This window comes from Bufo bufo, chromosome 6 (assembly GCF_905171765.1).
Source record: "Bufo bufo chromosome 6, aBufBuf1.1, whole genome shotgun sequence".
Taxonomy (NCBI): Eukaryota; Metazoa; Chordata; class Amphibia; order Anura; family Bufonidae; genus Bufo; species Bufo bufo.
In genome coordinates this window covers 260341179-260368982 of record NC_053394.1, presented here as the reverse complement: position 1 = coordinate 260368982, position 27804 = coordinate 260341179, and the positions used below count along the sequence as shown (strand labels likewise).

At 45.7% G+C, this 27804-nt stretch overlaps 1 protein-coding gene across 1 annotated transcript in view; it reads right to left on the bottom strand.

Annotated features, from left to right (window-relative positions):
- Positions 1–25713, bottom strand: part of LOC121003653 (neurotrypsin-like) — a 105876-nt gene extending 80163 nt beyond the window's left edge. Inside the window, exon 1 of the mRNA XM_040435510.1 lies at positions 25479–25713. Coding sequence (XP_040291444.1) covers positions 25479–25550 — 72 coding nt within the window. The 5' untranslated portion in view covers positions 25551–25713. The remainder of the gene's footprint in view (positions 1–25478) is intronic.
- Positions 25714–27804: the final 2091 nt, after the last annotated feature.

Sequence of the window (27804 nt, the reverse complement as noted above, 5' to 3'; positions counted from 1 at the left end):
TAAACACGCCAACCCGGCACTTCCATCTTGCCTCCAGCTGCAAAACTCCAGCTCGGAGACACCAACTGATGGAACCAAAAATGCCCCAACTATGAGAGTCCAGCCCCCCCCTCCTGGGGGCCCTCCCATTTTCCACGCCATCCAAGACCACCAGCTTCTATGACCTTCCCCCGCCAACGACGCGCGGCTTGACTCCTCCCTCAAGCCAGCGCGTTCCTCCACATGCAAAGCGCCCTCTCAAAGCCTCCCTGCAGGCCCAAGGACCACAAATCAATTCCTACCGCGTTCAAACGAACACCATCAGCCCTCCAAAATCCACCTGTACCCGCCTCCAACTCAACATGTCGAACCACCACCGCCCCATTCCTGGCCGCAAACTTACCCACCGCCCTGTTCACCTTCACCCTTGTCTTATCCACCCTCTCGAACGACCTGGCCTCTCGCCATCACTGCCTATACACCATGTCAGACCAAACCGAGATCATCCCAGGAAACAAAGACCACAAGCGCAACAAGTCAAACTTGATATCCTTGATCAAATCCCGACAAGACCTCACCCCCAAGTCATTACCTCCCACATGCAGCACCAGAATATCCGGGGCCCTATCCAATCTCGCATGCCTATGAACCTCCCCCATCACACTCCCCCACAACATCCCTCTGCGTCCAATCCATCTCACCACCGCCTCATCCCGGCCTATCCCCAACTGGCGTCCGTTGGGCCTCACATCCGCCCGCAAAGCACCCCAAAAAACAAACAAATGTCCCAGGATCCAGACTAACGCTGCCTCACCACCTGCAACAAGAAAAAAGAGGATAAAAACACAAACAAAACACTGCGCCCTCCAAACCCCAACTCACAAAGCCCCCAAACGCACATATGACTTAAAACGTGCCGACTCCCACCGCCCAATCTTCTTAATCACCTCGTCCCCCAACCCCAATCTCGCCGCCCCAATACGAAAGGAATGACCCGTAAAGCCACTGGAGTCCATTCCGAACTCATACACTTCCTGAATACCGCCACAAATTGGAATCTTGACAACCACGAACCGTCCTCATGCCTCAACAACGGCCCCTTCCCCACCCAACCTACCCCAGCCCTATACTCCTTTAAACAATTAACTGGACAAACCAAGCACCCTGTTACTGCAAACAGAGACACATTACGACCCCTTCCCTCCCTGTCCGTCTTGGATACCCTAATCCGTACCACCACCCTATCCTCATACAAATCCACATCCTCGCTCCCAAAAACCGCCCCCGCAAACCGTACTCTTACTCACCAGTTCCCCCAGCCGGAAAGCCCCGAAAAAGGCCAACGAAAATGCCAGCCTAAACAAACGGACCTCACTCTCCGAGCTACAAACCGACTCCACACAAACCCCCACTCTCAACAGCAACTCAAAGGACACCGGCCTACGACCGTCCGCCGCCCGGCCCCCACGTAAACCCTTCAGCACCTGCTTTACCAAAAAGGATTTGGTAACATCCGGAAGGCCCCTCAATCTAAAACCAAAAACCAAACCCGCAAAACACCGATTAACCCTTGCCACCGACCAACCCTCGCCACCGACCAACCCTCCTCCACCATGTGCCCCAAAAACAACACCAATGGGATCTCCCCCCCATCAACCCCAACCCTCACACACCACTGCTCCCAAGAACGCCACGCCTTACCATAGTCCGACCAAGTACCTCCAATAGGTCCCAGAGCCAAACCGGGCACTCCAACCCCTCCTCCTCCGCCTCTGGAGCCAGCTGACGAAAACGCTCCCACTGCAAACGAGAAAGAGAGTCAGCCACCCCGTTACTAACACCCGGCACATGCACTGCCACAACCCACGTTTTCAGAGGCAAACACATCAGCACAAAGTGCTGCAACAACCTAACCACAGGAGGCGAAGATGCCGTAAGACTATTAACTGCCTGCACAACACCCAAGTTATCGCAATGCCACCTTACTTTCCTATCCTTGAACTTGCCCCCCCACAGCACCACCACCAGCACTATCGGGAACAATTCAAGCAACGCCACGTTCTTAACCCAACCCCTCTCAAACCAACTCACCGGCCATTCACCCGCACACCACTGTCCTTCGCAATACACCCCAAAACCCACCCCCCCAGCGGCGTCTGAAAACAAGTCAAAACTCTCCACCGCCTCTCCCATGACCAATGCCCTGCCATTAAATTGTCCCAAAAAAACATCCCAAACCTGCAAATCCCTCCTCAATTCCTTCCCCAGCCGAATAAAATGGTGACCCGACACCACCCCTGCAGTCGCCGCCGCCAATCTCCTACAAAATCTCCTGCCCATCGGAATGATCCTACAAGCAAAATTCAACTTCCCTAACAAAGATTGCAACTCCTTCAACCGAATCTTCGCCCCCCCCCCCCTCGCCAACCGCACCGCCGACCTCACATCAACCAATTTGTTCTCAGGTAACCTACATTCCATCCGAACCGTATCCAGCACTATGCCTAAAAAACACAACTCTGTAGTGGGGCCGACCGTCTTCTCAGCCGACAACGGCACCCCAAACTCTCTAAACACCACCTGCAACGAAGCCAACCGCAACCCACACACCCTGGAACCCGCCGGCCCCAAACAAAGGAAGTCATCCAAATAATGAATGACACCCCGCCACATCCTTCACTACCCATTCTAAGAAGGAGCTAAACTTCTCAAAATAAGCGCAAGAGATCGAACACCCCATCGGCAAACACCCCTCCACAAAATACCCCCCCTCCCAAAAACAACCCAACAAGCGCAAACTATCCGGGTGGACCGGCAATAAGCGAAACGCGGCCTCAATGTCCGCCTTTGCCAACAGCGCACCCGGCCCCAACTACCTAACCCAACTAACAGCCGTATCAAAAGAGGTGTAAACAACCGAACACAACTCCGGATCAATCCCATCATTCACCGTGGACCCCTTTGGGAAAGATAAATGGTGAATCAGCCGAAAAGCATTCGGCTCCTTCTTTGGAACCACCCCCAACGGAGAAACCACCAAGTTCCCCAAAGGTAACTCCCCAAACGGCCCGTACATTCTCCCTAAACTCACCTCCTTAGCTAGCTTCTGAGACACCACTTCCGGGTGCATCAAAGCCGACCTCAAATTCTTACCTCTTCCACCCCCCGCATCCTCATGACAAGACGGAATCACAAACCCCTCCTCAAACCCCCTCCGTAACAGCTCCGCCCCCACCCTATCCGGGTACCTACTTAAATACGGCCCCATCGCGTCCACCCTGACCGGAGTCCGCCCCTTTTCCAACCGCCTCTCCCCCCCTCGGCCTAGGCTCCCGGAAGCAACGGCTGGCCCCGTGACTTCCCCCACACCCCGAACACTCATGCTTAAACTTGCATTTTTGACCGAACTTACAACTCCCCTCATTGAATAAAAAGCACAAGCCCTTGGCCGAGGCAGCAGCAAAACCCGACTGTCCACCCCCCCTGCTCTGCACGAAAAGGCTGCCCCTGTCTACCAGCCCCCATCACCCTCATCCACAGCCCTATGTCCTTATGGTCCCACCGCATACTGGAGCGGACCGCCTTCCTCTGACGAAACTGCTCGTCATACCGCAACCACCCGTATCCACCATAAAACCGATAAGCCACCCCTATCGCATCCACGTAACAAAACTGAGGTGAACAACTATCTTGCGCCTTCTCCCCGATCACACTCGCCAAAATAGCAAACGAAGCCAATTACTAAAAGTACGGGGGATCAGCCTATACCGTCTCTTCTCCTCCTCCTCCTCCTCCTTTCCCAAATCCTTCCTAACCACATCCAAATTAAAGCGCTCCAACGGGAGTAGCGAAAAAATATCCACGTACTCCCCCTTCCAAATCCGCTCCCTCACTTCCTGCTTTAAATGCGCCCCCAACGGGCCCTCAAAGCACACATACACCTCACCCCTCGCCGCATCATCTACCCTCGGCCTATCCTCCTCACCGCCTACCTGAGTTTGCACTGAACCCCCCCCCCACTCGCCCCGGGGCCCACCCCCCCAAAACCTGCCCAGATCCCCCAGCCACCGCTTCTCCCTCACTTCCCCTCCCCAACCCCCAAGCTTGCAAAGGCCCTGCCCCGCCGTGCCCTATACCAGCTAACCCGCACAGTAATCGCCCTAGACCCCCAATTAAATCAGACTGACCACCCCCCGCTGGCCCCCACCCCCACACCTTGCAATAATGTAAACAGTGTCCCCAAGGTTGCCTCACCTGGCTGCCCGGGCGCTGTGAACCCCGCAGCCGTTGATCTGGATTCCCGCCGCTCCACTTCAGATCGCACCATCCTGGACTCCCCCTCCGGTAATCTTCCACTGTAGCCCGGTGTCCCAGCACTCTCAGGGCTGGACGCGTCCTGTTCAGCCCCTGCCATCTGCTCGCTCGACTCTTTAATAGGACCAGCCGTCGGCTGTCCGTCATCCATAAGGGGCCTGTGCACCCGCTCCGCCTCCCGGTGCACAGCCCCGCAGACCCTCGCACCACTTGCTCTCCCATGACGAGCAGGCCTCCCCCCAGGCCTAGGAGAGGAGCCTGCATTACCTGGTCCTGCATTCCCGCCGTCTGCAGCCGCACGCGATGAAGGGGGCCGCCCCCCTCCCTTCACTGAATCCCGCCGTGCCTGTGGATTCCTCCCGAGCGGTGAGGACTTAGGGAGGGGTTGAGAGTGTCCCCCACGGCCCGGAGGGTCCCTAGAGGGGCTCCTAACTCGGCGCTGGACTCTGGGGGTGTCCTCCTCTATCAGGCGCGTCGGAGGCCTAGCCCGCCACGGCCGTTTTTCATATGACGGCGGGCAAACTGCACCCGCCGCCTCCCCCTGCAGCAAGCCGGCTACCTGGTCTTCAAGCCAGCCCGGACCACGGGCCTCCGCCGCTGCTCGCAGCCACGCTAGGACCTCCTCGACACCGGACATGGTAAGCTGGGAGCTGGAGAGGATGCCGAGATGTCCGCTCTCCTGCTCCTCTTCTCCCAAAATGGCGTCGGTCCGCTTGCTCCGCCCCCTCTTGAAACTCCAGCCCTCCCGCGCCACTCCGCCCACCTCACTATCTTAACCCTTCCTAGCCCCTCCTCGGCCCCGGAGCCCAAAACCCTTCATGCAGGGCCTACCTCCAGCGTCCGGCCTTTCTGGATTACTAAACACTTGTTGTCAGGTTCTCCCATGTATCACAGCTGTTTTCTCTTGTGGGTTCCATCAGTGAAACCAGGGGAGCACACAGATAGCATATGGCCCCATAGCTAAATTTAGTAAGTTTGCCACGCTGAGAGATTTGGGATGAATTTACAATCTTTTAACAACAAAAAAATATAATAATAAAATACGTTCATACACTTTACCAAACCTGTATGTCAGAAAAAGTAGAACAGGTGCTTTATAGATATGGAGCTCAATCTGAACAGTAAATTTCTCAGTGTATTTTCACCAGGGAACTGGTATAAATACATTGATAAATCTCCTCCCATACAGATCTAAACCCTCTGCTTCCCTTATTTTAATATATTTTAATACTGTCTGCCTACACCCACAAGTAGGGGATATTCAACGCTTAGTAAGTTGTACCGTTGTAAAATTCCTATGCACTGAGCTCCCTCTAGTGACAGCTGCAGAAAATAATCACTGTATTATGTTGGAAGCAGAATGTCAATGCCACCTCCCGTCACCAAGGCCCCATAGGTCTGGCTCCATGGTAAATACTGTAGATATCTTACCATCAGGGGCCTTTGTAACAAAAAAGGCTGTTCCAAAGCAGACAATCTCTTACGGCAAACCAGGCACATGCATAGCAAATAAACAAATTGGGGCCACTTTTATTTTCAAGCATAGTTCAAGGGAATTGGTGACCATATAAATTGCCATATTTGTCACACTTACAATACACACAGTATCTACAAAATGACAACGTGCTCAGTGCTGTAGATTTGTGACTCATTGTGCAAAAGATCCACTTTTTCCACTTTAATTAGTTGATTTAATTAGTAATCCAATTTACAAGTTGCAAAACTTAAGGGGGTGGTCTGGCCTAGGAGCTGCCAACCCCAATGGACAGAACCAGTGGCAATTAAAAAACACTTACATGTCTGCATCCCCATTGCCACAAGCTGCTGCCACATTTCCAGCCACTTATGGTCCCTGGCAGACCAAAAGGGGTTTGGCCCCATGCCTACGACGGCCAATTACTGATTTCAGCGGTCACTTGCTTGAACTGTATCACTAGCACATCGTTCTAGCACATGAGACTGACAATGACAGTGATCAGCAAAAGATCAAGCCGGTATGAAACTGGAAGCCCCTGGGAATGGGATAGCAGTGTAGGAACATCAGGGCTGCACCAGTTCCATCCACTGAGCTTGTCAGATCCTAGGCCAAACAACCCCTTAAATTAAATATGCCAACTTACAGTATATGTAACAAATCAAATCATAAAATAAAATAAAATACAGATGAGTGCTAATGTATAGTTAGAAACTAGACACTTTCTGGAGAAGTACAGTGAGGTAACAGAAGGAGCCACGTAAAAAAAATGGTAACTGTGTACGCAAGTGTAAGATTAAAACATAGAGGGACATTTATTAAGATCGGCAATTTAGACACCGTCTTAGTCTCTCTGCGCTGCCGGTGGATTCGCCAAAGTTATATGGAGGCACAGGCCTGTACATAACTTTGGTGCTTCCTCCAGCAGGCTGTGCGACATACTAAAATCTGGCATGGAAAATGATAAATCAGATGGTCCTGACAGCCTGCCCTTTTCCCCACCCACAACACGCCGCCTTTTCTCGGCACTCGGGAATGGTGTGAGCGGCAGAAAGTCGCAGATTTTGCTGCAAAAAAACATTGCAACAAAATGTGCGACATTAATATGCCAAAAAGTGGCATATAATTCATAATAAATGTCCCCTATATACTATATATACAGCACTGAAGCCCAAGATCTTGGCTTATGCCATTTTATTTTTTTACTTTCATTAAGTACAACGTAACAAGTGAAAATACCATACCATCACATTAGAGCTATATAACGTCAGGTTCACGGGGTGCTGCGACTACTTACATTTTGCAGCTTGTGACCTGCTAGAATGCTCCTAGCTGACAGTGTTACTGGAAGTACTCTCTAAATGTGGCCAACGTATATATATAACACTTGAATAATTTATATATAACAGCAGATATGCATTTGTCAGTGATCATTATGACTATATATATTCTAAATTTGTAGTTATCTGCATAACATAGTGAAATAATGCCTCCATCTTACAGATGACGTTTCAGAATTAGGGACATGCTCAAACAGCAATTCTCACATATAATGGGAATAATGCATTGTACCTTTTAGCTGTGGGAACTATCTGAAAATAGAGCAAGATCAGTGTTCCCTGTTAGCAAGCTTCAGGCTGCATTACAACAATCTATACTGCTGGTGGCTACTCACTACAGTATGGTGGTCTCTGTTGAGCTGTACATTATATTCAGTTGTGACTCCATTTTTCGCTATGGGCGATACAGGAACAGCCTAAGCATGCTTACTTTCTCTCATATCTCCCATTAAGGGTCCATTCACACGTCCGTATGAATAGGTACGCACCTGTTCCGCAATTTTGCGGAACGGGCGCGGACCCATTCAGTTCAATGGGGCCGCAAAAGATGCAGACAGCACACTGTGTGCTGTTCACATCCGTAGTTCCATTCTACGGCCCTGCAAAAAAGATAGAGCATTTCCTATTATTGTCCGCAACCACGGACCAGAATAGGCATTTCTATCACAGGGCCGGCTATGTGCAGTCCGCAAAATGCGGAACGCACATGGCCGGTATCCATGTTTTCACAGATCCACAATTTTCGGACTGCAAAACACTTGTGGGCGTGTGAATGTACCCTTACTGTAATAGAGTGCACATGTGCGGCCACCTTACCACTAAGGCTACATGCATCAGTTAAAAACGGACACACTGTCAGTTTTTTATGGCCATTTTTAAACCATTTGTGCATCCATTTTCTGGCGGTCTGTCAGTTTTTAATGGCCGTTTTCCATTCGTTTTTCATGGACGTTAAAAATGGCCATGAAAACCTGATGAATTTCAATAAAAATCTTTAAAATTTTAAAATAAAAATCATAACCCCTGCAGTGCCCTCAGTAGGGATAGACCAATATAGATTTTTTAGAGCCAATACCGATACCGATAAGGCTACTTTCACACCTGCGTTCAGGTGTCCGCTCGTGAGCTCCGTTTGAAGGGGCTCACGAGCGGTCCTGAACGCAGCCGTCCGGCCCCAATGCATTCTCAGTGGAGGCGGATCCACTGAGAATGCATCCGCCTGCCAGCGCTCAGCCTCCGCTCCGCTCAGTGAGCGGACACCTGAATGCTGCTTGCAGCGTTCGGGTGTCCGCCTGGCCGTGCGGAGGCAAGCGAATCCGTCCAGACTTATAATGGAAGTCAATGGGGACGGATCCGCTTGAAGATGACACTATATGGCTCAATCTTCAAGCGGATCTGTTCCCCATTGACTTTCAATGTAAAGTCTGGACGGATCCGCTCAGGCTACTTTCAGACTTAGAAAATTTTCTAAGTTATAATGCAGACGGATCCGTTCTGAACGGATGCAAACGTCTGCATTATCGGAGCGGATCCGTCTGATGAAACATCAGACGGATCCGCTCCGAACGCTAGTGTGAAAGTAGCCTAACCTGTGAACTTTCAGGCCGATAGCCGATAACTTATACCGATATTCCCTATTCACCCTAATAGAGCTCTATTAGGGTGAATAGGATCTTACACTGTCCCTGCTGCCCTGTGCATAGAACCCTGTGGCCACTGCCACCAATGACTTTAATACTGGGGGTTGGGGGTGCACTGCGCCACCAATGATAATTAACCTTTAATACAGATACAGGAGGCGGGTACAGCCAGCACCCGCCTCCTGTATTTGTATTAAAATTATCATTGGTGGCACAGTAGCCAGGCACCTTCTATGCTGGCTGCTTGTCTCTGGGGAGGACACTCAGGAGGAGGATGCTGCTGCCGTTTGCCGAGCACACTAGCTGAGATGGCGCAGCGGTAAACCCTCCCCTGTCCCTCCTCCTGCTTTAATATTAGCCAGACATTCATTGGTGACAGTGAAGTGGGCAGCTTCAGAGCCCGCTCATTTTATTGAGCTCTGTGGCGGCCGCGTCATAGGAGGGAGGGATTCCCTCCCTCCTACCCTCCCTCCCTCCTTCTCCACTGACTCTGGCCACTGAACATGGTGGCGCGCGCCAAGCGCCATGTTTTCTCATAAGAGAGCAGCGCTGGACGCATTATCGGCATATCGGCAAGGTTAGATGCCGATACCGATAACTTTGAAAATCATGAATATCGGCCGATAATATAGGTAAATCCGATAATCGGTCGATCCTTAGCCCTCAGTACACATAATGTTCCACATAATGGCCCCCAGCAGTAATAATACGATTTATGGTGGCCCCCATGTGTAATAATGTCGCCCCTTGGTGGCACTAATCTGTAATAATGTCCTCCATGGTGCCCCCCATCTGTAATAATGCCCCCCATAGTGGCCCCCAGATGTAATGTTTTGTTAGCAAAAAAGGATTTTTTTTTTAATCAGATCATTTTTATTAAAGGTTTGACATACAGCCAATTATTCAGATAAACCATACATTATATGACATTAGGATATCAATACAGTAAAATCAATCATACTTTATCCAAATCAGCACGGCAATAACACTGCATCAAATAAACCTTTATTAAATCTCCCAGTCCCCCCCAACTCCCTTCCCACCTCCCCCTCTCCGTGTGGTCATCTCCCTCGACATGGACAAAAATGCTCTAATTCTCTTACATCTTAACTTCCAAATCCCCTTAGGACCATTCCATTCCAAATATGCATCAATCTCTGAGACTTCCCCCAGGTCCAGCCAGCCACACCTGCCATTGCTTCTTAAATTTCTGTACAGTGCCTCTTTTAATATAGATGCCACTCTCCATGGATATCATATGATTGACCATATTTATCCACTCTGATTTAGTCGGAGAGATCGGCTGTATCCAGTGTTTTGCAATGGATTTACGTGCAATGTACAATAATTTAGCAATTGCTAATTTATAATCATTGGTGGTTGTTAGGTCCTCTACATACCCAAGATACCCCACCAGTGGAGTCTTTGGTAAAATAACTCCATAGCTGTTTTCTATTTGTCTATACACTCCACACCAGAAACGCTCCAGTTCTGTGCAGGACCAAAACATATGAGCCAAGTCTGCATCCGGGGCAGCACACCTAGGACAGTTAGAGTCCGCACGTAGACCCATCTTAAACAGGAGTCGCGGCGTCTTGTATACCCCATGAATAAGGAATAATTGCGATCGCCTATGTGCCACACTCATAGATATCGTGGGTACTGCCCCCAAAACATCCCTCCATTTTTCCTCCGACAGTTCTCCAACATCCCTCTCCCATTTAGCCTTAAGACTGGTTAATGGATCACATACTACTTTATCTAGTAGACTGGCATAAGCCATGGAGATAATCGTGCGCAATAATCTGGCCTGCACCACTGAATCAATCACCGGCATGGAGTGCACAGTCAAAGAAGGAGTCTTCCGTTCCTGAGTCTGCATGGCATGTCTCAATTGTAAGTATTGGTAAAATACACGGTTCGCAAAAAAGGAATTAAAAAAAATACTCACCTCATCCACTTGCATTCACAGAGGCAGTCGCTCCTTTCTTCATTGAAAAGGACCTGCACTAAACTTGATGACGTCACCGTGCACTCCCAGCATGAGCACGTGTGTAACGGACGTACCGAGACATACGGACATTCCCGCGAAGGTGGCAGGAGACCTGTAAGACTGGTAACACGTGGCAGGAGACATGTTTTACTTTTGGATCAAATGACGCCTGTGTTGTTTCTGGTGCTTGCCACACCTTCTTTTCCCAGGTGTGGCTATTGTGGTCATTTTACCTTCTCTATTTATTGTTGTTTCTCCCACTATGCTATGCGGTTTATAGCTTCTGTTGGACTTGTGGTTAGCTTGTGTTTAGTTCTCGGCTGAGTTCCTGGTGCTACCATAGCTTTATTGAAGATAAGTGTTTCCGTTCCCTTTTGTATTTTGTTTTGATATACAGTACAGACCAAAAGTTTGGACACACATTCTCATTCAAAGAGTTTTCTTTATTTTCATGACTATGAAGGCATCAAAACTATGAATTAACACATGTGGAATTATATACATAACAAGTGTGAAACAACTGAACATATGTCATATTCTAGGTTCTTCAAAGTAGCCACCTTTTGCTTTGATTACTGCTTTGCACACTCTTGGCATTCTCTTGATGAGCTTCAAGAGGTACTCCCCTGAAATGGTCTTCCAACAGTCTTGAAGGAGTTCCCAGAGATGCTTAGCACTTGTTGGCCCTTTTGCCTTCACTCTGCGGTCCAGCTCACCCCAAACCATCTCGATTGGGTTCAGGTCCGGTGACTGTGGAGGCCAGGTCATCTGGCGCAGCACCCCATCACTCTCCTTCATGGTCAAATAGCCTTTACTTTCAAAGTTTTCCCAATTTTTCGGCTGACTGACTGACCTTCATTTCTTAAAGTAATGATGGCCACTCATTTTTCTTTACTTAGCTGCTTTTTTCTTGCCATAATACTAATTCTAACAGTCTATTCAGTAGGACTATCAGCTGTGTATCCACCTGACTTCTCCTCAACGCCACTGATGGTCCCAAACCCATTTATAAGGCAAGAAATCCCACTTATTAAACCTGACAGGGCACACCTGTGAAGTGAAAACCGTTTCAGGGGACTACCTCTTGAAGCTCATCAAGAGAATGCCAAGAGTGTGCAAAGCAGTAATCAAAGCAAAAGGTGGCTACTTTGAAGAACCTAGAATATGACATATTTTCAGTTGTTTCACACTTGTTTGTTATGTATATAATTCCACATGTGTTAATTCATAGTTTTGATGCCTTCAGTGTGAATCTACAATTTTCATAGTCATGAAAATAAAGAAAACTCTTTGAATGAGAAGGTGTGTCCAAACTTTTGGTCTGTACTGTATGTGTGTGTTGCCTTTCCCTGTTGTTTATCATTAGGCCTGAGGGAGACTCCTGTTCGTTCTTCCCTTTGGAGGAACAGGTAGACTCAGTCCTGACATTAGTTCCAGGGTCCTATAGGGTGAGATAGGATTCTAGGTATCCAGTGTATGAACTTGCCTACCTTTGGGGCCTGTTCATACTGGTAGTCTGTCAGGACTGGAGTTAGGGTTTTCTCTAGGAGGTGTCCATATTCCTTCCCTAGTTTCCAGGCCTTATTCCGGTATCCCCTTCTCCTCCTATACTCGGTGTGGTGTTTTCCTCCCACACACGAGCGTGACAGCATGGTGACGTCATCACGCTGAGCACAGGTCCTTTGGCAGGTCCTTTTCAATGAAGAGAGGAGCAACTGCCTCTGCGCATGCAAGTGGGTGAGGTGAGTACTTTAAAAATAAAAATAAAATGTAACCCCTAAAAGGCCATATTGTCCTAGTGTACCCTTTTGTAATGGCCATTAGACGGGTGCACTCCTGTCTAAGTGGCCGTTAAAAATGGTCCCATTGATTTTAATGAGGTCCATCTGGTCGTGAAAACGGCCCAAAATAGGACATGTCCAATTTTTTGACGGCCGTTAAAAAAAATGCCATCTGAATAACCCATAGACTTTCCTTGGTGCTCAAATGGCCATGTGACGGCCATGTGCATGTAGCCAAAAGAGGAACTGAGACCCCTGTTTGAATTGCCACGTAATTTGAATCCCTCTTGTACTAGTGCTGCTGGTACCCACACAAAATAACTCAGACACCCATACACAAGATTGCTTCAAAGCTGTTTTCTACTTTCCAGCATATAAACATTTTGCATACAGCAGTGGACAGAGGAGCAGCAGGGCAGAAGAGAGCATGTATGGTAATGTACAGGTGAAACTCGAAAAATTTGAATATCGTGCAAAAGTCCATTTATTTCAGTAATGCAAATGAAAAGGAATTGCATTATTGCAACTTAAAATTAGAGTTTTGTGAAAAGGTTCAATATTCTAGGCTCAAAGTGTCACACTCTAGTCAGCAAATTAATCCATATCCCCTGAGCAAAGGGTACCTCCAAATTGAGACTTTGGGGTTTCATAAGCTATAAGCCATAATCATCCAAATTATAACAACTAAAGGCTTGAAATATCTCGCTTTGCATGTAATGAGTCTATCTCATATGTTAGTTTCACCTTTTAAGTTGCATTACTGAAATAAATGAACTTTGCACGATATTCTAATTTTTCGCGTTTCACCTGTATACAGAAGGTGAGCACTTGCCCCTGGCTGGCAGTAGCACACCACTAAATGGTTGTTTGTTTCGTGTAATAAAATAAAAAAATACTACATTGACTGCCAGAGTCAATGATGGAGTCTTTTCTAGGTTATTGAAGTTGGTCCTAGCATCAGTTTCTCCATAAATCTGAAGACTACAGGCTGGAGACCCTCACTTGTACAACATACATGATTTTCTGCAGAGAACATACTGGGAAACTAAAATTCTCAGAAGATCTTTGCTCTATATTAGTGTGCGTGTGAGTGAAATTTGATCTCATCTTCCCAGCAGTCTAATTTGATCCCTAAAAAGCCACCATAATAAAAGAAAATCTAGGGCTCAGCTCCTGGAACCAATGGCCATCTTCTGCTCAGAGCTTATAAATATGCTACCAGAACTTCTCTAGCATAGCTGAGAACACCTACTGGATCTCAGCATGTTTGGGTTTGACATGGTGAAGCCCTGGATTATCTTCATTACCGCACAAAGTGAATGCAAAATCATTTTTCTGAAGATTTATCAAAAACTGTCCGATTTTTTTATACTCTATTTAATGTAAACATTAGGCCATGTTTATATGATCTAATGTAAGTATATAAGTTGCAAAGGTATTATTAGGTACAGTACAGTAGTAAGTTTATATTGAGCAATCCCTAATGTACCACTTAAACTAAAATTGTGCTACCAGGCCACAAATGCACACATTTTTCCTTAAAATATTTATCATTTTTTGCACTATCATTTCACATTTACACTAAGAGTCTGATCTTATATCTCAGTTACAGTACATGTACCCAAGTGGCATAGCGTGGAGCGACCAGAGGGGTGGTTGCAGGCTGGTTTAGGCTTGTGGCCTACAAGAGAGCTGGATAGAGCTGCATCTGCCACAGGCCACAAAGCCTAAAGCCTGCAAGGCAGTAGGCAATTGGTGGCTAGGGGGCATTATAATTGGCTGGAGGCATTACAGGAGGCATATTCACTGACTGGGGGCACTACAGGGGGAATCATACCAGTCTGGTGGGACCCAAGAGCCATAGCATTACAACTGTCTGGGGCACTACATGGGGCATTATAACTGCCTGGAGGTACTACAGGGGACATTATGAATGGCTAGGTGCAATACAGCGAGCATTACAACTGGCCAGAGCACTATAGGTGGGCATTATAAGTGCCTGGGGGCACTGCAGGGGGTTATTATAAATACTGGGGCATCACTGGGGTCATTTAACATACTAGAGGCACTACAGAGGGCATTATAAATACTGGGGAAACTATGGGGGGCATTATACATACTGCCAATATGGAGGCCATTATGAATACTGGGGCACTACTGGGGGCATTATAGATGCTTGAAGAAATTGTGTTTTGGACTGGAAAGAAAAGAAAAGAGAATGACTTCAGTTCCAGTCAAAGGAGATATCTCCTGTAATTAAGTGGATTTACCTGCATTGTATTCTTTGTGTATGCACTAACTGGTGTCTACCACTGCTGTGGCGGTAATATTGCTCTTTGTATAGTACATCATGTGCAGTATTAGTATAGTGTATATCGGTATTGGTATAGTCACTGTGAGGTGGTAATACATGTTATCATGGTCTTGGCAGTATTATTTTTCTCTTATATAGTGTTATTGTTGGTTATTGTATAGTGTTTTTTATTCATTATCAGTATGGTGGTGACATTCTGATCATATGTGGTCATTATGTAGGGGTATTATTTGCACTTTATATAGTTTTATTATTGGTAATATTGGTCTTGTTATACTGTAGAGTGTGGCTGTATAAAAAGTGGCATGTCCAAAAGTTAGGTGGCTTGCCCCAGGCTCTGGTAACCCACACTGTGCCACTGGTGCTCTCTTGGAACCACATGCAATGCATTTCTTGCAAACAACTTTTCATTTCCTCTGCTACCATTGTTATGGTGGCCATCTTGCAGACTGGATGTGCTATGGTGTAATGATGCAGTCAATGGTTATAAAACCACTGCTGTAGATTTGCTATTTCATCGGGGCACTGCTTCAGGATGCCTCTGTTCCAAGGGCATTATTGTAGGCTGCCACTAAAGTGAGAGCTCCATTGTTAGATGGCTCTTATATAGATACACTCTTTTCCTAAAAATCGAAATGTGCACTCACTCTATCCCCCTACACATCCACAGTCCTTTATGATGGGTCGCCATGTGAACTAAGATGGTGCCCTCCCATTGCCCCAGAGTTCAAAGAAAAATCAAGACAATGACAACCATTACTAGTAAAAAGTGCAGTAACAAAATATAATGTAATATGATGTTAGTTCGGCAATATTTAAATGATGGTAGCCTTGTGGGTTGTTCTGTGACTTCTCTTTGACTGGAGGTACTTTGCTTAGAAACTTTGAGGAACACTGGACTATCTAGCTTTGAATAGATGCTAAAGGGACCAACCAACAACTATTTTTTCTTTTCCAATGCATTGACAGATATGTCCCTTTGTACTAAGACTCAGATAATGTCCTGCACATAAACAATGGATTTACGCTAGCGCTAGGCATGAAGCAACCATAAAAGGTTTCACATGGATGAATCCTATCCAGAACAACTCTTGTTTTTGGGAGTTAACTATCACATATAGAGTAAATTGTATATAAGAAATCTCTAGCAGCTTTCTATGTCTGTACCATGGCATTTTCTTACCTAACTGACCATTCAGGAGAGGCTAAATGCAAAGATCACACAATACTTTTTGGTAGCCCAAGAGTGAAGATAGTACATTATGGTTCTTTTTACCGTTGAATGAAAAGACCTGCAATTTTTCCATAGCTCTTGCTTCCTATTGTGACTCAAGAACAGGGTCATTTTAGTCCGTATCCTAATGTAAAGTCAACAAACAGCATGTCCTCGTGTGCTATCATGTAGTTTTGTCTCCTATGTCAAGTATGCAGAAGTTGTGTCTATAAACACTGTGAGAGCTCAGGCCAAAGTAGAATAGAGGTTAGGACAGGCCCGGTATGAACTTATATGATTTCACTGCCTTGCATGCTATAAATACAACATAAAAAACCTGAGAGTCTGAGACCAATAGAGGACCCTTTTTGAAACGGTGTATGTATTTGTAGTCTGCCCTGTGCATTTATTCCCTAGGACAGGGATGCTCAACCTGTGACTCTCCAGCTGTTGCAAAACTACAACTCCCAGCATGCCTGGACAGCCTACAGCTATTAGGGCATGCTGAAAGTTGTAGTTTTGCAACAGCTGGAGGTCTGCAGGTTGAGCACCCCTGCCCTAGGACAAATGCTAGTGCAGAATTGTAATACATGAGGAAGTTTCCTGTATCACGTACAGTACAAACTAAAGACATGTAGGCATAACTAGAGCCATAGCACTTGCTATGTGGCCCAAAAGTAGAGGGGGCCCAATCAGGTGCAAGAAAGTTGTACCCTTTTGTACAGAATAACAAGATGGCAGTTTTCTGATTATATTGTGCTGCTTATACATACTTTTAGGCCTCTTTCACACAACCATTTTTTTTTCCATTTACGGGCCGTTTTTTGCGTTCCGTATATGGTCCGTATACGGAACCATTCATTTCAATGGTTCCGCAAAAAAACGGAATGTATTGCGTATGCATTCCGTTTTCGTATTTCCGTTTCGTTGAAAGATAGAACATGTCCTATTATTGCCCGCAAATCACGTTCCGTGGCTCCATTCAAGTCAATGGGTCCACAAAAAAAAATGGAACACATACGGAAATGCATCCGTATGTCTTCCATATCTGTTCCGTTTTTGCGGAACCATCTATTGAAAATGTTATGCCCTGCCCAATTTTTTCTATGTAATTACTGTATACTGTATATGCCATACGGAAAAACAGAACAGAAACGAAAACACAACGGAAACAAAACATGGAACAACAGATCTGTGAAAAACGGACCGCAAAACACTGAAAAAGCCATGCGGTCGTGTGAAAGAGGCCTTAATCATTGCTACTTATACAGCAGTTTAAATTTTTCTTACACTAGGCGGTGGGGGCCCCAACTTATTTTGCTATATGGATTATAGTTGCGCACCTATACTGTAGTGCTTTTAAAACTGTAAGGCAGACACCGGTCTGCAGATGAGGCAGGCAGCTGTCTGTAGATGAGGTCCTGGCTTAATTATTATCCGAGTCATGTCTCAAGGCCTGTCTCAAGGTCAAACACTGACTTATATGATAACTACCTTACATGGTGGCATCAGAGGCAGAGCTTGTTAAGAGCTCATTTGCTTCCTTTCTTCCCAGAATTCCAGAGAAATTTTGTCTGGTCTATAAGACTCCTCACACGGTTTAGGCGCTCTCCATGAGGAGATATGGTATCCTTCAAATCATTTATGTGACAAATTCCAAACCAAGGAATTTATTTCTTATTTCAGGGTAGTGGGTCAATCATATGATAAAATGAAGGAGTTTTCTGGGATTACTGTGGTTTTTAACAGATATGCTCATGTAGTTGGTTACTTAGTGTACACTTCTCCCTCCTTTTATCAATTTGGACTCTCCTGACATGTTTTCATCATGTAAACAAATCACTTTGGTTGGTTTACATCCTGTATGCAGCACTTCCTGTTGCTGTATCCAACCGAACCCATGATGCACTTCTTCCTTCCTTGCCACAGCTGCAGCACCGCCCCCTAACAACGGCCAGCTAGTTTATAGCTCCTCCCACCAGGTAATTAGATAAACACTCACCTATCACTGCCCCTGCTGCTGCTTTGACGTGCCCATGGACAAGACATCGCAGGAAATAAGAAAGATGTATGGACATGGTCATGTGACCACAGCCCAAAACAGAAGATGGGAGCAATAAGGGTTAAAGAAATACATTACATCATTACAGCTACCTTCATAAATGATTATTTTGAAGGATGTTTATGCAAACTGGAAAATCTTTTTAAAACCACTGTTGAGCCCAGGTGCAGCCCCCCAATCCTAATGGCGTATATTAATCACCACACTGGAAGAGGAAAAAATCTAAAATACCCTTCTCCAATGCATCTCTTCCACTGGTTCTCAGTTTCAGAAAGGAGCAGGCAGGCAGACATTGGTAAGTACCTGTTCCAATTACCTATAATTAGTTCAAGTGCAGCGGTCACTGATTACCTATAGAGTGAATACTGACTAAAGTGCAAGTGCAGCGGTCACTGATTACCTATAGAGTGAATACTGACTAAACTGCATGCAGAATTATTAGGCAAATGAGTATTTTGACCACATCATCCTCTTTATGCATGTTGTCTTACTCCAAGCTGTATAGGCTCGAAAGCCTACTACCAATTAAGCATATTAGGTGATGTGCATCTCTGTAATGAGAAGGGGTGTGGTCTAATGACATCAACACCCTATATTAGGTGTGCATAATTATTAGGCAACTCCCTTTCCTTTGGCAAAATGGGTCAAAAGAAGGACTTGACAGGCTCAGAAAAGTCAAAAATAGTGAGATATCTTGCAGAGGGATGCAGCACTCTTAAAATTGCAAAGCTTCTGAAGCGTGATCATCGAACAATCAAGCGTTTTATTCAAAATAGTCAACAGGGTCGCAAGAAGCGTGTGGAAAAACCAAGGCGCAAAATAACTGCCCATGAACTGAGAAAAGTCAAGCGTGCAGCTGCCAAGATGCCACTTGCCACCAGTTTGGCCATATTTCAGAGCTGCAACATCACTGGAGTGCCCAAAAGCACAAGGTGTGCAATACTCAGAGACATGGCCAAGGTAAGAAAGGCTGAAAGACGACCACCACTGAACAAGACACACAAGCTGAAACGTCAAGACTGGGCCAAGAAATATCTCAAGACTGATTTTTCTAAGGTTTTATGGACTGATGAAATGAGAGTGAGTCTTGATGGGCCAGATGGATGGGCCAGTGGCTGAATTGGTAAAGGGCAGAGAGCTCTAGTCCGATTCAGACGCCAGCAAGGTGGAGGTGGAGTACTGGTTTGGGCTGGTATCATCAAAGATGAGCTTGTGGGGCCTTTTCGGGTTGAGGATGGAGTCAAGCTCAACTCCCAGTCCTACTGCCAGTTTCTGGAAGACACCTTCTTCAAGCAGTGGTACAGGAAGAAGTCTGCATCCTTCAAGAAAAACATGATTTTCATGCAGGACAATGCTCCATCACACGCGTCCAAGTACTCCACAGCGTGGCTGGCAAGAAAGGGTATAAAAGAAGAAAATCTAATGACATGGCCTCCTTGTTCACCTGATCTGAACCCCATTGAGAACCTGTGGTCCATCATCAAATGTGAGATTTACAAGGAGGGAAAACAGTACACCTCTCTGAACAGTGTCTGGGAGGCTGTGGTTGCTGCTGCACGCAATGTTGATGGTGAACAGATCAAAACACTGACAGAATCCATGGATGGCAGGCTTTTGAGTGTCCTTGCAAAGAAAGGTGGCTATATTGGTCACTGATTTGTTTTTGTTTTGTTTTTGAATGTCAGAAATGTATATTTGTGAATGTTGAGATGTTATATTGGTTTCACTGGTAAAAATAAATAATTGAAATGGGTATATATTTGTTTTTTGTTAAGTTGCCTAATAATTATGCACAGTAATAGTCACCTGCACACACAGATATCCCCCTAAAATAGCTAAAACTAAAAACAAACTAAAAACTACTTCCAAAAATATTCAGCTTTGATATTAATGAGTTTTTTGGGTTCATTGAGAACATGGTTGTTGTTCAATAATAAAATTATTCCTCAAAAATACAACTTGCCTAATAATTCTGCACTCCCTGTAAAGTGCAAGTGCAGCTGTAACTGGTTACCTATACTGTAGAGTGAATACTGAATAAAGTGCAAGTGCAGCGGTAACTGATTACCTATAGAGGGAATACTGACTAAACTGCAAGTGCAGCGGTAACTGATTACCTATAGAGTGAATACTGACTAAACTACAAGTGCAGCGGTCACTGATTATCTATAGAGTTAATACTGACTAAACTACAAGTGCAGCGGTAAATGATTACCTATAGAGTGAATACTGACTAAACTACAAGTGCAGCGGTCACTGATTACCTATAGAGTGAATACTGACTAAACTGCAAGTGCAGCGGTCACTGATTATCTATAGAGTTAATACTGACTAAACTACAAGTGCAGCGGTAAATGATTACCTATAGAGTGAATACTGACTAAACTACAAGTGCAGCGGTCACTGATTACCTATAGAGTGAATACTGACTAAAGTGCAAGTGCAGCAGTAACTGATTACCTATAGAGTGAATACTGACTAAAGTGCATGTGCAGCTGTAACTGGTTACCTATAGAGTGAATACTGACTAAAGTGCATGTGCAGCAGTAACTGGTTACCTATAGAGTGAATACTGACTAAAGTGCAAGTGCAGCGGTCACTGATTACCTATAGAGTGAATACTGACTAAACTGCAAGTGCAGCTGTAACTGGTTACCTATAGAGGGAATACTGACTAAACTACAAGTGCAGCGGTCACTGATTACCTATAGAGTGAATACTGACTAAAGTGCAAGTGCAGCTGTAACTGGTTACCTATAGAGTGAATACTGACTAAAGTGCAAGTGCAGCGGTAACTGATTACCTATAGACTGAATACTGACTAAACTGCAAGTGCAGCGGTAACTGATTACCTATAGAGTGAATGCTGACTAAAGTGCAAGTGCAGCAGTAACTGATTACCTATAGAGTGAATACTGACTAAACTACAAGTGCAGCAGTAATTGGTTACCTATAGAGTGAATACTGACTAAACTACAAGTGCAGCGGTCACTGGTTACCTATAGAGTGAATACTGACTAAAGTGCAAGTGCAGCGGTCACTGATTACCTATAGAGTGAATACTGACTAAAAAGTGCATGTGCAGCTGTAACTGGTTACCTATAGAGTGAATACTGACTAAAGTGCATGTGCAGCAGTAACTGGTTACCTATAGAGTGAATACTGACTAAAGTGCAAGTGCAGCGGTCACTGATTACCTATAGAGTGAATACTGACTAAACTACAAGTGCAGCTGTAACTGGTTACCTATAGAGTGAATACTGACTAAACTACAAGTGCAGCGGTCACTGATTACCTATAGAGTGAATACTGACTAAAGTGCAAGTGCAGCTGTAACTGGTTACCTATAGAGTGAATACTGACTAAAGTGCAAGTGCAGCGGTCACTGGTTACCTATAGAGTGAATACTGACTAAAGTGCAAGTGCAGCGGTCACTGATTACCTATAGAGTGAATACTGACTAAACTACAAGTGCAGCGGTCACTGGTTACCTATAGAGTGAATACTGACTAAAGTGCATGTGCAGCAGTAACTGGTTACCTATAGAGTGAATACTGACTAAAGTGCAAGTGCAGCGGTCACTGATTACCTATAGAGTGAATACTGACTAAACTACAAGTGCAGCGGTCACTGATTACCTATAGAGTGAGTACTGACTAAACTACAAGTGCAGCGGTCACTGATTACCTATAGAGTGAATACTGACTAAAGTGCAAGTGCAGCTGTAACTGGTTACCTATAGAGTAAATACAGACTAAAGTGCATGTGCAGCAGTAACTGGTTACCTATAGAGTGAATACTGACTAAAGTGCAAGTGCAGCGGTCACTGATTACCTATAGAGTGAATACTGACTATAGTACATGTGCAGCAGTAACTGGTTACCTATAGAGTGAATACTGACTAAAGTGCATGTGCAGCTGTAACTGGTTACCTATAGAGTGAATACTGACTAAACTGCAAGTACAGAGGTAATGCCCCTTGCAGACGAGTGTGTCCGGATTAGGTCCGGATGTGTTGCGTCTGCGTTCAGTGAAAACTGAGCGAGTTCACAGGCAAAAGTCATTCAGTTTTGCCTGCGTTTGTGCTCAGTTGTTCAGTTTTTATCGCGCAGGTGCAATGCGTTTTGCACGCGCGTGATAAAAAACTTAATGTGGTACCCAGACCCTAACCCGGACTTCTTCACTGAAGTTCAGGTTTGGGTTTGGTGTTCTGTAGATTTTATTATTTTCCATTATAACATGGTTATAGGGGAAAATAATAGCATTCTTTTATACAGAATGCAAAGTCAAATGTCAATTGAGGGTAAAAAAATAATAAAAACATTACTCACCCCATCCACTTGATCGCGGGATCCTCTTCTTTGTTCTTCTTGAAGGACCTGCAAAAGGACCTTCGCTGACGTCATCGCGCTCACCACATGGTGAGCGCGGTGACGTCAGCGCAGGTCCTGCAGAATGAAGATAGATTACCTATAGAGTGAATACTGACTAAACTGCAAGTGCATCAGTCAGTGATTATCCATACAATGAGCATGAACTAGGATCTAGCTACACTGCGACATTTATCGCTGAAAAATCGCACAACATTTTTTTAAATGATCGGCATTGGTGTTGCAGTGTGACATATGACATTCTGTGACAGTCGTAAAAATCAATCCAAGTCGGTTTTTCTTGTGACTGTCGCGTCGCGGTCACAGCATGTTGCATTGCGACACGATTGACTATTATTACAAAAAAAGTTGCGCAACTTTTTGTTTTGTAATGATAGTCAATGGTGTTGCACTGTGACATGCTGCCCCTGCGACCAGTCACAACTAAATCTGACTTGTAGCTAAACCCTTAGGCCAGTTTCATACGAGCGTGACGGATTAGGTCCGGATGCGTTCCGTGAAACTCGCACCATTTTGCATGCAAGTTCAGTCAGTTTTGTCTGCGATTGCGTTTAGTTGTTCAGTTTTTCCCGCACGAGTGCAATGCGTTTTGATGCGTTTTGATCTCTTAGCAACCATCAGTGAAAAATGCATCACATCCGCACTTGTTTCCGGATGCAATGTGTTTTCACTGAAGCCGCATTCACTTCTAAAAACGCAGAATATAGAACATGCTGACGGCCACCTTCATAGGCACATGGTCATTATTAATCCATACACTGTGATGCCATGATTAAACTGGGCAGCATCTGAAAGTCCTCCAAGGGTTGGTTTAGATAGGCATCAAATGCAGCAGAATTTGATGTGCAAAATCCGCAGCATTTACAGTACAAGCAAAGTGGGGGTGATTTTAGAAATCTCATCCACACACTGTGGAGACGACGTAATCGCAACGTAATCTGATTGGTGCTGTGGGTCTTCAGACAATTTAGGCTGCACTGACAATCTCGTCAGTGATGTCGCTGCAAAAATCAGCCTATTGACAGCTGTATAAGTAAAATATGTATTCAATGAGCTTCCTCTTGTGGCATCCGCCGGCAGCCAGATCTGTCTAATGGATTCCATGGAATTGTGAAGGGTTGTATACTGGGCTGGGCACTCTGCTGGATCAGTTTACGTGGGATACTTTGCTGGCCATACTGCTTATGGGGGGGGCCCTCTTTTATATGTCCATTTTAATGTCTCTGTTAGGGCTCATGAACACGACCGTATGGCTTTTTCAGTGTTTTGCAGGCCATTTTTAACAGATCCGTTTTTCTGTTTTTTGTTTCAGTAGTGTTTCCGGTTCCATTCGGTTTTTCTGTTCCGTTTTTCCGTATGGCATATACAGTATACAGTAATTACATAGCAAAAATTGGGCTGGGCATAAAATTTCCAATAGATGGTTCGGCAAAAACGGAACAGATATGGAAGACATATGGAAGACATACGGAGTACCTTCCGTATGTGTTCTGTTTTTTTTGCGGACCCATTGACTTGAATGGAGCCACGGAATGTGATTTGCGGGCAATAATAGGACGTGTTCTATCTTTGAACGGAACGGAAATACAGAAACGGAAATACAGAAACGGAATGCACACAGAGACAATTCCGTTTTTTTTGCTGACCCATTGAAATGAATGGTTCAGTATAAGTAACGCATGCTAAACTGAAAAAACGGCCAGTATACTGAACGCGAAAAACGTTTGTGTGCATGAGCCCTTAAGGCTGCATTATATCGTCCAGTTTTGAGGTATGGCACAGGGTCTCAAAACCACAGCATAACGCTTCCGTTTTGTCCTCATTCATTGTCAACGGGGACAAAACGGAACAAACCGGAACGGAATGCACCAGAATGCATTCCGTTCCGGTTTGTTGCGTTCCCATGCTGGACACAAAACTGCTGCCAGCAGCTTTTTTGTGTGCGGCATGGAAAACTGAGCATGCCACTGATCCGGCACCAAAAACCATGTAAGTCAATGGTGTCGGATCCAGTTTTTAGGGACACGAAAACTTACACTGGTTTTAGTGCTGGATCTGGCATTTTCTTCATCTTCTATATAATACAACCGAATCCTTTCTGAACGGATACGGCTGGTTGTATTATAAAAAACTGAAGCGTTTTGCTGCGATTTTGAGATCCCATGCCGGATCTGAAAACTGGACAGCAAAAGCGCAGATGATAAAGTAGCCCTAATGGAGACACCTTGGCGGCAGTTATGGCAGTGTGGCCTGTACTTCGTCTCTGTGTCTCCAGTCTTCGTACGTACAAGACAGTTGTTTAGCTTGAAAACTGATGACGTTAAGGGCTCGGATACACAACGAAATTTGTAGTGTGCCGGTTATGTCGCAGCAATGTCGTGCAACATTTTCTGTCATGATAGTCAATGGTGTCGCACTGCTACATGCTGCGACTGTGACGGAAGAGTTGCACTAAAATCCATCCAAGTTGGATTTTTGTGCGACTGATGCATCGCAGTCACAGTATGTCGCAGTACGACACCATTGACTATCATTACAAAAAATGGTGCGGTGTAGCTCTACCCTATCATCTAATCTGTAGCATCCTAGAGAATTCATACATGGTTACCCCTCAGATAAGTCTAAAACTGATTTAGCTGAGTGCCCGCAGGAGCTTCCGGATTCCATAGGGAACCCATACCCATCCCTCTTTATTCCCGTGGCTGAGGAATCGCTGTGTACAGTTTTATTGGGAATGTAAGTGGTCATCCCCAATTTCCAAATGAAGCTAGCCGTTCTACTTTCTGATGTTACTGCAGTGCTTACAGCATGAGGGAACCTATTGCAGCAGAATCCTGATCTACACCACAGCATAGCCCTTGCTTTGTCATATGCCGTAGGTATAGTAATACAAAGAAGACTGCATCATTAGTGGGTCAAAGTCTGACAAACTGATAGTGGGAAGCCTGTGACTTATTAAGAGGTCATAAATTCATACCTGGTGATCTCCAGATGCAAGGCAGATGCACAAGAGAATGGCCAGCACTCCATGGACGTCCACAGGTTTCATGGTGACAGTGGGATGCGGCTGCTTCCTCTTCTTCTCTCTGGCAGCTGTCTGATCTTCATTGAGGCTGCAGCGCTCTAGTAGTGGCTAGTGTAGTACTGCTGCATTGTGATCATCACCCAGAGAGGTATTAGACAAGTGCAGGCTAGCAGAGGCAGTGTGTGACTGTACCAGGATCTCCCTCCACCCACTCTCCTACTGTAGGTCTAAGTCAATCGCCTCCTTTCTCTTCTGTCCCACCCTTATTCTGCACTCCAGTCCCTCTACCTCACCCTCCATTAACAATGCTAATACATATAATACTAATAATGTAGAACTGCTTACCGTGTAATGCATAAACCCCTACTGTTCATACTATACGGGATGCATACCTTACATTGTCATTTCCTACACAATTCCATCACGCCCACCCTGGCAGATGCGCCCTATGTGACAATTTTAATTATCTCTGGAGTGGGACGTTCTAAATTCCATTTCAAGGCAGTGATGTCACGTTCAAGTCAAAGCCGTGATCTGTGCTTACCGTACAATATCAATTAGATCATTTTCCTTAAAGGGGTACTACAATGTCATCCGGGCTGCGGATCACCTATAGCGGTAATAGTGAACGGCATATTCTGAACCGATAAATAGCACGGTTTCTTCATCCTGACACTGAAGCGATTTACGCTCTGCGGTATCTTATCCCATTCTTTCAGTACGGTGTATTCGCAGTTGCCATTTGTGAGCCATTGTTTCCTTAGTAGGTGGTGGAAAATTGCACCTTGATTGATTCTGAAAGGGAGCAAAGGTCTCGCCGGCAGTCACAGGAGAATAGCAACTAGGTGTTACAGCTGTAGGCCTCCTGCACACGAACGTGTGCTGCCCGTTGCCGAAATTGCGGACCGCATTTGCAGATCCGCAATACACGGGCACCGTTCCGTGTGCATTCCGCATCACGGATGCGGACCCATTCACTTCAATGGGTCCGCAAATCTAGAGATGTGGAATGGTGCGGAACGGAAGCACGGAACGGAACCACTACGGAGTGCTTCCGTGGCGTTTCGTCCCGTACTTCCGTTCCGCAAAAAGAGAGAACATGTCCTAGCTTTTTGCGGAACGGCCAGATCGCGGACCCATTAAAGTGAATGGGTCGGCAATCCGCTGCGGCTGCCCCACGGTCGATGTTCGTGCATTGCGGCCCGCAATTTGCGGGCCACAGGACGGCCACGGGGCGCACACGTTCGTGTGCAGGAGGCCTTAGGGCTCATGCACACAGTCGTGTTTTTGGTCCCCATCCGCATTTTTTTTTTGGTCGGATGTGGACCCATTCACTTCAATGGGGCCGCAAAAATGCTGCCCACATGTCTGTTCCGTGGCACCCTTAAAAAAAATACAACATCTCCTATACATGAGCATTTTACGGACAAAGATAGGACAGTTCTAAAGATGGCAGGACGTTCCGCAAAATGTGGAATGCACACGGCCGGTATTCGTGTTTTGCAGATCCACAATTTTCAGACTGCAAAAACCGCTACAGCCGTGTGCACAAGCTCTTAGAATCAGGTCCTGCTTTTTTTTTTTTTTTTCGAAACAGCGCCACTTTTGTCCATGGTTTGTGTCTGGTATTGCAGCTCAGACCAATTAATTTGAATGTTATAATGTTACCTAGAGAAATATATATAAAATATTATACTGTATATACACTGCTCAAAAAAATAAAGGGAACACTTAAACAACACAATGTAACTCCAAGTCAATCACACTTCTGTGAAATCAAACTGTCCACTTAGGAAGCAACACTGAGTGACAATCAATTTCACATGCTGTTGTGCAAATGGGATAGACAACAGGTGGAAATTATAGGCAATTAGCAAGACACCCCCAATAAAGGAGTGGTTCTGTAGGTGGTGCCCACAGACCACTTCTCAGTTCCTATGCTTCCTGACTGATGTTTTGGTCACTTTTGAATGCTGCCGGTGCTTTCACTCTAGTGGTAGCATGAGACGGAGTCTACAACCCACACAAGTGGCTCAGGTAGTGCAGCTTATCCAGGATGGCACATCAATGCGAGCTGTGGCAAGAAGGTTTCCTGTGTCTGTCAGTGTAGTGTCCAGAGCATGGAGGCGCTACCAGGAGACAGGCCAGTACATCAGGAGACGTGGAGGAGGCCGTAGGAGGGCAACAACCCAGCAGCAGGACCGCTACCTCCGCCTTTGTGCAAGGAGGAACAGGAGGAGCACTGCCAGAGCCCTGCAAAATGACCTCCAGCAGGCCA